General features: G+C 60.8%; 1 protein-coding gene across 1 annotated transcript in view; it reads left to right on the top strand.

Moving 5' to 3' along the window:
- LOC119111430 (myosin-9) overlaps positions 1–12725 on the top strand; it is a 52577-nt gene continuing 39852 nt past the window's right edge. Inside the window, exons 1-4 of the mRNA XM_037235242.1 lie at positions 1–117; positions 3088–3231; positions 9701–9847; positions 11172–11234. Coding sequence (XP_037091137.1) covers positions 3106–3231; positions 9701–9847; positions 11172–11234 — 336 coding nt within the window. The 5' untranslated portion in view covers positions 1–117; positions 3088–3105. The remainder of the gene's footprint in view (positions 118–3087; positions 3232–9700; positions 9848–11171; positions 11235–12725) is intronic.

Genomic DNA, 12725 nt, shown 5'->3' on the forward strand with positions numbered 1-12725 from the left:
CAGACGCTGAAGACCGAGGCGTCGCAGCGTGAGGCCCGACTTCGCCTGCAAGTGGAGGAGTTAGAAGCGGCGGTCAAGGCGCTGCTTCAGTCGCAGTCGCGGGAGCGCCGCCTGCTGGTGAGTGACGCGGCGCCGCCGACCCCGGCGACAGGTCACCGAGGTCACGCGGCGCAACAAAGCCAGCCGACACACCGTGACCCCATCAGCGCTTCTTGCGTCGGATGCGAGATTAATTGTGTAGAAATTAAAGCCCGAGTTGTGTGAGCGACCTTGTGCCACATTTAGGTAGCGACGGGGGAGGATGCGCGGTAAAAACGAGGAAGGCGTGCGCTATCCTCTACTTGTGTTGCAAGGATTAATGGGATGTGAAGATGTGACGCACGTGATGGGGCTGCATATCAATCTCTGCGATGAATCGGGTGCGTCTCCACGTAAGTAGCGGCTTGGGTTACCAGAACTTCGCATAGCCATTGGCGTAACATGGACCGCATAGAACCCAACACAATATCATGCTTCAGCAAGTGGCATGCGCAGTATGTCAGATATCTGATCAAAGTTGTGGGTGGTCGAACCACAATGTTTCCCACCGACCCGTATTACCATACAAGTCGAGCCGAACAGGCGGTCCCTCATCAGAATGCCCACCGCTGCTAATTGCCACTTCAAGTGCCCCCGCAAACAAAGCCACCGCGGGCCCTCAGCAGCCGGCGGTCGCGGTGCACGCCGCGTCAGACACCGTTAGCACGCCTCAATGGCAGAACTGGAGCGTCTGCGTGGAGGCGAGCGTGGCGCGCCGGTGTGAAGTGGTCCGAGTGGGCCCGCCGGCGCGCGCTGTCGCCACGGGGGCTCGCTCCACGCGGCGCCGCACGCAGGAGACGACCGTGATCTGAGGCCCAGCGCCGTGCTGGCCGCCCAGCGCCGGCTGCCGCTGGTTGTCTCGGTGGTATCGGGAGCAGGTGTGAGGGCTACAGTAGTGGCACCAAAGGTGTCTGTAAGCCACACTTTGGCAGCTCGGTGGCCGTGGTGTCTAGGCCACACTTTGGCAGCTCAGTGGCCGTGGTGCCTGTGAGCCACACTGACAGCCTTTAGCAGCACGGCTACCGGGCTGCCAGTGGGTGGCCGGCCCACAGACGCCACGGCTCTCTTGCTGCCAACGTGGCTTCCAGACACTGCAGCTGCCTTGCTACCAATGCTGCTGACAGACACAGCAGTTGTGCTGCCGATGTCGCTCACAGAAATCACAGCTGCCGCACTCCCGATTTGAATCACAGGCAATACGACTACTTCTGCGTCAGCAGCCGGACATCCGCCTGCATGCAGTGGGTTTGATCAGGCCGTAGCGGTACGGCTGTGCCGCCGCTCTGAAGCCGGTCTGATGCCAGAGCCGCTCGTGTCATGCGGCTGGCTGAGACGGCCGTGTCTCCCCGCCGGTCGGCCCGGTGTCGGGTGACCCACTCTGCGGCCGGCACTGGCGCTCGCGCCGTCAGCACCTCGCACCCCGCCGGCTTACGACGCCGTGCGTCACCGCGCTGCGCCGACCCGCCTTTCATCCGGCCAGCGGGCGTTCACGGACGGCGTCGGGAGGTCTCCGGGTCAAGCGCAGTCACGCGATGAACAGCTCGGCACGAGCCGTGATCGAGAGGAGGCGATCGCCGCGCCGTTGTGGCGGCTTCTCTGGCGCCGGTCCATCGTTCAGGGGTCGGCGGCGCCTGAATGGGGGCGGCCGGGCGAGCCGATCGAACCAGCTCGTGAGGCGGCGCGCCAGCGGCGGCCGTCGTGTTGTAACCGGCGCCGCGCGCGCGACGGTTGGCTGGGGTGTGCCCGAAGAAGGTCGTGTCGACCCGGCCGCCTTATCAGCCAGGTCTGACCCAGGCGACGGCGGACAATGGCGTGGCCCGGCCCCTTCACCGCGCCGCCCCCGCGCCCCACCGCGCCGCGCCGCGTGCCGCCCTCCTGCGCGGCAATCGCCTCGTCCAAACACCTCGACACAGCCGATCCGAAAGTGGCGCGGCCTCAGCGCCGCCGCACACAGAGAGCGCCGCGCCGCCGGAGATACGGCGCAGCCGGGGCTGGCGAGCCGGCGCGGCCGCTCGGTGTGAAACTGACGGCCGCCCTCACCGGCCCAGCCAGCTCTTACGGCGCCAGTAATTGACGGCAATGGCCTTTATGGCTCATTCCTCGTTCCAGGATTCCGAATTTGGAGGGACTAGGCGTTCGACTTCCTCAGCTGGCAGCGTGATATTTGACGTCATGTGTGAGAGATTGGCTAATACCATTAACTCCTGCGCCAAATGCGGCGCCACATGACCAGGTTGTCCTGGCATGCACGTATTGACCCAGATAGTCGGAGAAAGCCCTGCGCGTGATCGTTTTAAACCGAGAGTCGTATCTGGCGCTGCCAGTGAATATGTGCGAAAAGCGCCTCTGACTAGCTCAGCAGGAGTCAGAGAGCGAAGCCCTGAGCGTCGGCGGTCAGCCGGGCCGTCTTCGAGTGCCCACCTGACTGTTCGATGACGGGTCGGAGGATAGGTCGGAGATGCTTGTGCGACCGCCGTTTGCGCCGGCTGGCGTGGCCGGGTGCCCGGATGGCTGGGCGTTAGCAGCCAGGCTGCTGCGGATGGCTTCTAAATACGATTCACAGCTGAAGCAGCAGCGTGGCTAGTTTTTTCTTTCTTTTTGGACTGCAAGGACTTAACAAAAGTTGAAGCAGTTACGCCCTGACAATAGTTATGTCGCAATAGAGAATTTAAATGCCTGCAGCAGACTGAAACTTGCGTTTGACGTATTTCAGGTGTAATGGCGTGCAATTTCCTGTTCGGTGGGGGTGAGGGCAGCCTTCCTAGTTTTGAGAAGAAAATTAATGAAATTGGATATACTTTTTTACTGTGCCTTAGGGGTAGATTTAACAACTTTCTCCTATTCAGCCTCGAACGATATTTTGCGAGACTGCGCCCCTGCTGGTGTAGTGGTTTACTCGTGCTCCTATCACACTCGTGCAGTTTACGGTGCGTACCGGCTGTGCCATTGTACACAACGTTGTATTATGCAATGCTCAGATACACCCAACACCGTGGCGTTCTGTTTCAGGAGAGGAAGATCAAGAAGATGGAGTGTGAACAGAAGCCGTCGCGACTTCGTGCCAAGAGGACTGCAGCGCGCCTGCACCACCTCCAGGAAAGGAGCGTCAAAGTGGAACAGAAACCGCACATTCCGGGAGAAAACAAGCCTCAGGTGAGCGCATGAGAACTGAGGAGCAGAATGCGTGTGTTGCACAAGCGACAGAGAGGAACCAAGCGTGGAGGTGCACACGGTTTCTTTCCTGGGGTGACGAGCAATTTGCAAATTGGCTCCTGGTGCCCGCCCATTTTCACAGGCGCGGCGTCAGCCGCTGACGCATTTCCAGGTACTGTTCCCATGCTCGTCAGTCGTGACGCACACTGCAGGTATTTCCCAGCCGCACAGAATTTCGTCTTGTCTTGACTTACTGAAGAAAGCCGCAGTGACGTTTTCTCGTTCGTTGCAAGTTGTAAGTGCTTGTCAAGGAAGGTCTTGATATGCTTTGCAAAGTAGTCGCTAGCTGCACATATCAAGCATATTTATAGTTGCTAAACGTATCGGTATCTGTATTTGTACCTGTAGCTGCTATAGCAGTAACTGCAGTGGTAGTAGTGCAGTACCAGGGGCTTCAAAGTATCAGCCAGCTGCGTTCTCGGCGGTTTGCGCTGTCATGCGACCGCCAACACGGGTACGCGTCTCGCCAGCAACCAAAGGCGTCTGGGAACAGTCGTCGCTCCAACACGCACACCGACGATACAGCGCGATTGTGGCGCCGCGCTAATGATGGGAACGGCGGCGGTGCCGCGACCCTGCCAGGACCGGGGAGCGCATGCGCGGCGCGCGGCGGCGGCCCTCGAGTGTGCGAACCTGACGCCATCGCGTAAACACTTCCGCCGTGGTTGTTGTATTGTTAGCCGACGTCGTGAGCGATGCCCCGATTGTTCCGCGCCGCCGGTCTCTCATGGGTTACGAATACCGCAGAGATGGCGGTTCTGTGATGGCATACTTGTGTAAGCGGACGGTTATGCGCGGAGACGGACGTGAGTGGGTTGAATAGCGATTTTCGTGCTTTACGCAGTCGAGGCGGCGGGATGATGATGTGTGGTATTAGGTTTTTCATGGCTGCTGCTCTCGCTGACAAATGTTTCTGATATGCATCATACTCTATGTTGTTTCCCACCCATTAATACTGACAAAAATGATGATTTAGTCTCAAAATATTCACGCCGCTGGCTTCATACATGCGTAGGAGTTTCAAACAGATTGTTGGAACTACATCCTGTGCAATATGTGCTTTACGATAGGGTGGCGTAAAAGATGATACCTGAGTTTAATGAAATTTTAATATTTCTACGGATTCCCCGATAATGTCTTTATGGCATTGTCGTCATAATCTTTCTTCGAAGGTCTTACCAAACTCCGAAAAACTGTGGAAACCGTTTCGGATTTCGCGGTCATCACAGTTACTCTTGCGCTCAGGGCGCAGAGCGTCATGGCAAGATCCGAGCCCCAAAACATGGTGGCGTCTAAGCAGCGACAAGGAGCTATAGCAACTCCAGGAGGTTGATAATTCCAGCACCTCATGCCATCGCAGAAGAAACAAGCTCTGAGCTGGATAGGCTCTGGCGAGCTGTACAGGCTCTGATGAGCACTCCATTACGCTAAACGCTGGGACTGGGCCGATTAGCCTACCCTATCCGTCCGGCCTGGCTGCTCCCGGTCAGTTGCGGGTGTGCGGTGCGGGCTTGGGTGCGCTGTGGGTGCGGGTGCGCGTGTGCTGAGCGGGTGCGAGTGTGCGCTGTGGGTGCGGGTGTGCTCTGCGGCTGCTGTACCGCTCCGGTCAGCACGCTCCGGTCACGGTCGTCAGCCAGGTTTGAGACACGGCGACAGCCAGCTTGACCAGTGCACGTGCGTGTCACGTGGGGCTCGCAAACTCCGGCATCGGTGTGCTGGCCGCCCCCCGAGCCGTGTCGATACCGCTGCGTCACGGTTGTTGGACGTCCGGACATGGCCCGTCCGCTGGGTCGGTGCAGGTAAGCCGCGTCGCTGGCCCGAGCGGCCAGCGCCCGCCCCCCCCCCCCCCCACGCCAGCCGCCGCAGCAGCTGCAGAGGCGACGGGCGGTGCCCTGAGCCGACCAGGCGCCGGCAGGCGGCGGCGGCGGCCGCCCGCCGGGCACAGCGCTGGCGGGGGCCGCCGGCCGTCGGACCGTGTCCACCGCGCGGGTCGGTCGACAGCCCTGGGAACGCGGGCCGGCCGGCCGGCCGGAGGGCCACGCCCGCGGATCGGCTCGGTGCGCCCTGCCGACGCCGGCAGCGGCGGCCGCCGCCCGGCCGTCTGCAGAGTGGCGCGCGTGCTGGCGGGGGGTGGTGCCGAGGGCTGCGCGGAGGCGCCCAGGGCCGCCAGATGGGGCGCTATGCCCTGCAGGCTGCCTACCAGTCGAAGATTCCGGGCAAGTGTGAGTGCCCACTGTCGAATGCCGGCCCGCGCGAGCCTGGCTGCGTCGTTACCAGCGGAGGACTGAGTTCAGAAACGAGCCGCGTCGGCTGGTGTGGTGCTGTGCCGGGAGGTGTAAGCCGAGACGGGGCTGGTGTGGTGCTGTGCCGGGAGGGTGTAAGAGAGCAGGGCTGCTTTTGTGCGTGGTCGATATGCATGCCGTTCAGTTCATGTCTGGGTGTTTATGACAAACGAGAGTCTGCGAGTACGCATTAATACCCAGTGGAGTACACCGTTTGTATGTACCTGGGGCATTCCGAGACGGTTTGCGGTGTGTCTGTTGTTTAGCCTATCGGTAGACTGTCTGTAACCAACGTTACTAGCGGGCTAAACAGAGCGTAAACGGATATCACACAGTGGCCAGTTTCATTACAAAAGCTGCGATTTTGACTAGCTTTTACCGCTCCGCCGTTGTTTTGCCGGGAACAAATTCATTTCACCAATGACTGAAAATGACGATGACCCAGTGCATTTGTAAACATTCAGTGCTTGTTTCATTTCATGATTATGTGAACAATTGCCCAAATTGCCGATGTGGTTCCGAGATCGGTGAATGTACACTGCCCTTGTCACGGACATTGTCAGCCTTCTGATAGCCGTCATCAGCTGTCGAGGGTCATTATCCTCCATTGACGGCGGTGCGCGCCTTGCGACAAGGCCTCAGGCAGTGAGGAGGCGGCGCGCCGCTCACCCCAGCGGCAATTCACAGCTTCATCTTCGCTCGGGCTCATGGGGTTAGCCGGCTCATGCGATCACGACGTAGACGTTAGCATACGTGGGCGTGAATGGCGTAATCTAGCGTCGATGTTTGCTGGGATGGTGAGCTGGTCCGGGGGGCTTTACTCGGCGAGCGGCTGGCAATACGCAGAACTACTGCTGTACTCAGTAAGTCACGGCGCGCTGGACGAATCCCGCCTGACCGCGCCATAGCCAGCGCGCTTTTAAAGAGCCCAGTATGCGCACGAGTGCCATTGTGCAAAGCCGTGGGGCGTCCGCGGCGGTCAGCGGCTTGGAGCCACGAAAGGTCACTGTTACGTCAGCCAGCCTCGCCCGTGAGCTGCGTCACCCCGGCAGCCGTGTCCCTCTGCCCGCTGTGCCACTCTGCCGGGCTGTTTTCGCTATGTTGCTGCATCATTCGGCGGACTGCGCTACTTGACAGGCGCCCCAGGTGACCTCCGCAGGTCGTGCGTCTCCCCTCCCCGTACCCCGTCGACCGCCGCCTCGGACGATGTCGTCCGTCCGACCCGCCGGCGGCACGACACGTGATCAGATCTGCGACCGATGTCCCGGGAGCGGCGGTCGGTGTCCCGGGGGGCTGTGGTCAGTGTCCCGGGACTGGCGAAAGTGCCCCAGGGCTGTGATCGGTGTCCCGGGGGCAATGGTCAGTGTCCCGGGGTAATGATCAGGCCCCCGCGGCCGGCCCTGTCCCCAGCGTCGGCGCCCTGCCAGGCGCGTGCCTCGGCCGGTCGGGCGACTCCCCTCGGTGCCGGACTGGGCCCGTCTCGGCTGACACCGGCCGGCTGTGAATGCGGGGAATGCGAGGCGTCCGGGCCAGGCGTCGGGCCGACAGCCCGTCCCGTACCGGTCGATGGTGGCCTGGACCAGCAGCGCTGCCCAGCTCCGGCCGCCGCAGGAGGCTGAGCCCTCCCTGTCGTGTGCACCCAGAAATGATGACCCGACCATCGCTGTGGCCCGGAAGTGTGCCTAAATCTATATGACAGCACATTAGCGCGATGCTCGCATGATAATGCCGCAATGGTCATGGCCGCTAATATAATGATGCTCTTGGGTTGATTATAATCAACACAAAGCTCATCGTCTTGTTAGGTCACAGATGTCACCACATCCACCCGCAAACGCGTTACCGATGATTTCCCCGGCTTTTGGGTCCGATGGCTGTTCATCCGCATAGCATGCTAGGAATGCGTCCGGCCAAGCTGACCTGTGTGCGTCTGTGTCCAACTGCTGGGGACGTGTCCGGGTCCGGCCCGCCTGGCGGGCGGTCGGGAATTCCGGCCTCTCAGGCGGCCCAATGAATGGCCAGTCCTGGCCGGGACTCGCGCGCCCGAACAGCACCGATCGCCGCCGCCGGGTCACCGCCACCGAACGGCGCCCGCTGCGTCCAGGCTGCGTCCGGAGCCCGCTCTGCGGGCTCCGGCCGCGCCCAGCAGCTGGGCGGGTGCTCCGCCGCGCTCGCCGGCGGAGCGGGGCTGGACGGCGGCGAGCACCGCGACCTCCGGTGGTACACAGTCTTTTTCATTACCTCTGGTGGTACACTGGCTTGCATCTGAACCTTTGGCGGTAAACAGGCCTGCATCGGTACCCTGTCGTGATACCCAGGCCTGCATCAGGCCCCCTGATGGTGCACGAGCCTTCAATAGGGCCTCTGGCGGTACATAGGCCTACATTACGGCTTCTGTCAAAGCATGGATTCGCACCAGGGCCTCTGTCGGGGTAAGGTTGGCACCAGGGTCCCTGTCGAGTCTGGGCCGGCACCAGACTATACCGGCCCCTTCCTGAGTACCCGGCCTGAACCAGGGCCTCGGGCCGAGTACTAACCGACATCAAGGCTTTTGTCGTGTGCTGGTCAGCACCAGGGCCTCTGTCATGAACGGGTTGGTAACAGGGCTTCTTTCATGTACGGGTCGGTGCCGGGGTCTTGTCATGTACAAAGCGGCACCGGGGCCTTTGTCGTTTACAAGACAGTACCAGGGACTTTGTTGTGTCTGAGCCGGAATTAACACCTCTGTTATGTATGGACCGGCACCAGGGCCTCTGTCGTGCAGAAACTGATACCAGGGTCTCTGTTGTGAACGGACCGGCACCAGGTTCTGCGTCAGTAGAGAGACTCGCCCAGATTCCCTGTTGGTATGGCTTGCACTGGGCTTGCACTAGATTCTTGTCGACATACCTGTCGGCACCAGAGTTCCCGGCAGCTTCAAGGAAGGTGCCAGGACGTCTTTCGGCGTGTGTAGACCGGCACGAGGGCCCTGTCGGCATGCGGTACACAATCAGGCACCCAAATTACCCTACGTATACAGTTCGGCGCCAGGGCCCTCCGTCGATATACGCTACGCCGGCCGACACTAGGGCATCTGTCGGCATAGGCTAGCATGCCGGCACCAGGGCCTCCGTCGGTATACGCTACGCCGGCCGACACTAGGGCATCTGTCGGCATAGGCTAACATGCCGGCACCAGGGCATCTGTCGACCGTAGATCGGTAGCAGGCATGGCTAGAAAGCGTGCACGCGCGCCGCGGGGCAGTCGATGGGTAGCTCGTGCGCGACAAATGGTGCATGACGCGGCACTATCGTGATGCCCAGTTGACGCTTTTTGTTCGCATGACGGCGATGAAAATAAACTTCGGATTTGCAAAGAACCATTAAGAAATGATGACGGCACCAAGGTGTTATTATCATGAAAACAGACTTGTTTTGGCGTGGAACATGACGGGCTATGAGACCGCTCGTTAAAGATCACAACAGCGTCGGTTCACGACATGTGCATTCAAGTTGTTTCGGATGTGTTCATGACCAAGCGGCCCACAGAAAGGCTGTCCCTAAAATGACTCAGTCGGTATAAAAACCTCACTTACCTTTTGTGTCGGGATTTTCCACCAATAAACGACGATCTGGGCAGAGCACGGGTGGCTTATGCATATATGCCCACACACCTCCATAGCCCTTGCCACTTGGCCAACTTATATCATGCGTTCTCTTGCCTGCCGAGTCATGTTTCATCTTCACGAAAGCCTACGGCATGATTGTTTTGCAATCAAGGAGATGTCACGTTAGGTGGCCCCGATAGATTAGGTAGCCAGAGTTTTATCGAAGGTTGTTTTAACTGGAAATGTTTTCTTTCTGCAGGCGTTGGTTTTAACAATTGTCATATGACTCATACATCGTGCCAAATAGGCGAGCTTAGCTGCTGAATGTTCGTAGCAATTAAAAATGCCCTATCCTATTTTCAAGGTTTTTGAACTCGTAATTCCAAAACACTGGAAGGCAACGGCCTTCTTACATCAAGTTAGCAATTTGCTTCATCTGTGCAGGGTATCTAGATTATTGACATAATTTATCAGTAACAACGACTTTGCATTAGCACTCCTGTAGACGGAACATCTGATTATTTCCATTGGCGTCTGACAGTTGCAGAAGCCGCCAGCTCGAGCCAGTGCCGCTCTGAAGCGTCGCAAGGCTGCGCCTCCCTTGTCGGACTCGGCCGAGGTGACGCAGCTGAAACGCAAGGTGGACGAGCTGCAGAAATGCATCGCGCAGCTGCGGGAGACGACACAGGTGAGCGCGGCTAACGTGGCTGACGGCGAACACCGCGTCACGTGCCGCACAGGTGGGCCGTGGCCATTTGGCTCCCAAAAATGGCGGCATTGAGCCGAAAAGAGGGTTTATACAGTGAGCCAAATGATTATTTCAACTAAAATGCCGTCCCAGTTTTACATGGGAAGCCTAATGTACAGTGCTATCGTAACGGCAGAAAATAACACTGGCATAAGGAAAAGGTTATTGAAAGTGCTGTTATTTGCAGTTGTTGTTTGTCCTGGTTCAATATGGCTTCCTCTGTTTGTCTGCTGTGTCGCGCCGGCTGACGGCCTATCCCGCTGACCCGCCTGGCAGGCCGGCGGCTTGTCGCGCCTCGCTGGCCGACGGCCTGTCCCGCTGACCCGCCTGGCAGGCCGACGGCTTGTCGTGCCTCGCTGGCCGACGGCCTATCCCGCTGACCCGCCTGGCAGGCCGGCGGCTTGTCGCGCCTCGCTGGCCGACGGCCTGTCCCGCTGACCCGCCTGGCAGGCCGACGGCTTGTCGCGCCTCGCTGGTCGACGGCCTATCCCGCTGACCCGCCTGGCAGGCCGGCGGCTTGTCGCGCCTCGCCGACCGACGGCCTGTCCCGCTGGTCCGTCTGGCAGGCCGGCGGCCTGTCGCGCCTCGCTGGCCGACTGGCCTGTCCCGCTGACCCGCCTGGCAGGCCGGCAGCTTGTCGCGCCTCGCCGACCAACGGCCTGTCCCGCTGACCCGCCTGGCAGGCCGACGGCTTGTCGCGTCTCGCCGACCGACGGCCTGTCCCGCTGACCCGCCTGGCAGGCCGGCGGCCTGTCGCGCCCTCGCTGGCCGACGGCCTATCCCGCGACCCGTCTGACAGGCCGGCGGCTTGTCGCAGCCTCGCTGGCCGACGGCCTGTCCCGCTGACCCGCCTGGCAGGCCGGCGGTCTGTGTCGCGCCTCGCTGGCCGACGGCCGGCCCCGCCGGGTTTCTGCGTTGTTGTGCCAGTCTTGCTGTGTCACCATAGGTCCACGGGAACAACAGCCTGCTAGGGTCGAGAGAAGAGCCACAAGTGGGCACACAATTCCTCCTTTGACCGCTTCTATGTCAGGAATGTTTGCCTGTCAGCGACCCGCGAGCACAACGCTGTGACGCTATCCGACCCGCCTCGGATACACGTATCACTCGCCCTATCGCGCACCCCGTTCCGCGGTGGACCTCGATCCGACCGAGCGGCCGAGGTAGCACGCTGCTCGGCCCCGTATCGGAGCGACGCGCGGCGCTGCCGCTCGCCGGCTGGCGGTGGCGCGAGCTCGACTGAGGCAGCGGCCTGCCTCCTTCGCAGGTCGGCACGGCGCGGCCAGGACACCCGGCAGCCACCAGACCACACCGGCTGCTGCAGGGCAAGGTGAGGCAGCAGCCGGCAGCGCGCCAGTCGCCTGCCGTTGGGTGCAGCGTATGGCGTCATGTGGGTGGTGCGCGTTCACCCGCATGGGGCTTTCTGGCTCCCTGTGCCGTCATCGGAACATTGAATATCGAGCGGGTCGCGTGTTCCCTTCCATGTGTCGTCAGTCAGACCTGGGCCTGAGTGCCAGGAATGAGATCTTAGTTGTCTTTTTGGGGAGAGGTGCTCCAGGTAAATGTCCGTCTTTATGTGCTTTTGCACAGACCTCATGTGCCCAGGTACGCGACAAAAAAGTAATATCTCACCGTTAAAGACTGCATCGATAGACTTAGCAGTTTTTAATCGATCGCACTATAACCGGTCGCAGACCTCTCTCCTTTTGGCGGCCTTACATCCTTTAGTCCCAGATGTTAACCGAGATCGGCATTTTAAATAGCCATCAAATCGCCGGCCAAATGGCATGGCGCCTGGCCAGCCGCGTGTTCCGATCGAACGCGCCTCGCATTCGATTATGCTCTGGGGCCGAGAACGGGCCGAGTGGCGCGATCGGACGCGGCAGCTGCCGGCCGCAGCGGGCGGCCCGCGCGCTGGTCCACTTCGATCAGGGCCCGATTACGGCCCGCGCGCTCTGGGAGGAGGTCGGGGCTCGGCCTGCTGGAGCTCGGTCCACCACTATCCGCTGCTGGAGCTCGGTCCACCACTATCCGCTGCTGGAGCTCGGTCCGCCGCTGTCCGCTGCTGGAGTGCGGTCCGCCGCTGCCCGCTATCAGAGCTCGGCCCGCCGCTGCTCGCTATCGGAGCCCGGCCCCGCCGCTGCTCGCTATCGGAGCTCGGCCCGCCGCTGCTCGCTATCGGAGCTCGACCCGCCGTCGACCGCTACCGGAGCTAGCTCGACCTGCCCACCGCCCGCTGAGTGGCGGAGCTCCATTATCGACCCGTTTGTGACGGCGTGGCGGTGGAGGGCTCCGCTGCTGCGCCGCTGACAGCCGTGACAAACCGCATCAGGAGCGGGGCGGCGGGCCGGGTCGGCCGCCGTGCCGACTCACGCTCCTCCTGATGGTAACGGGCTTCGTCCGAGCAAAAGAGACCAGCCACGATCGGAGCTTGTTAATGGGAAGCAGTCGTGGCCTGGAGACACGAAGACCCACGATCTCAGGTTGTTAATTCTAACAAGTCGAGCCGAGAGAAACGACGGGCCACAATCTGATCCTGGGTAACGAATGTGGTTGGCTAAGGTGACAAGCCACGTCTTGTGCTGGCCGTGTCGGTCAGGTAGAGCCAATTGGTTTAACTTGACTGTACGGCACCAGCTGAGAGCCAATTGGTTGAGCCGAACTGTGTGGCACCAGCTGGAATGGAGGGCCGTCGTGCCTGAGCGGCCACCAAGTCACTTTCGCTGGCGCCAGTGCCGAGGGGCGTGGCTCTGCAGCCGGCCCGGCTCCCGCACGACCCCTGGACGCCACCCTGCCGCCTGGAGCGGACTCCGTGCCGGCC

The sequence above is a fragment of the Pollicipes pollicipes genome, unplaced genomic scaffold (assembly GCF_011947565.3).
Source record: "Pollicipes pollicipes isolate AB1234 unplaced genomic scaffold, Ppol_2.1 Scaffold_7261;HRSCAF=8764_pilon_pilon_pilon, whole genome shotgun sequence".
NCBI lineage: Eukaryota > Metazoa > Arthropoda > Thecostraca > Pollicipedomorpha > Pollicipedidae > Pollicipes > Pollicipes pollicipes.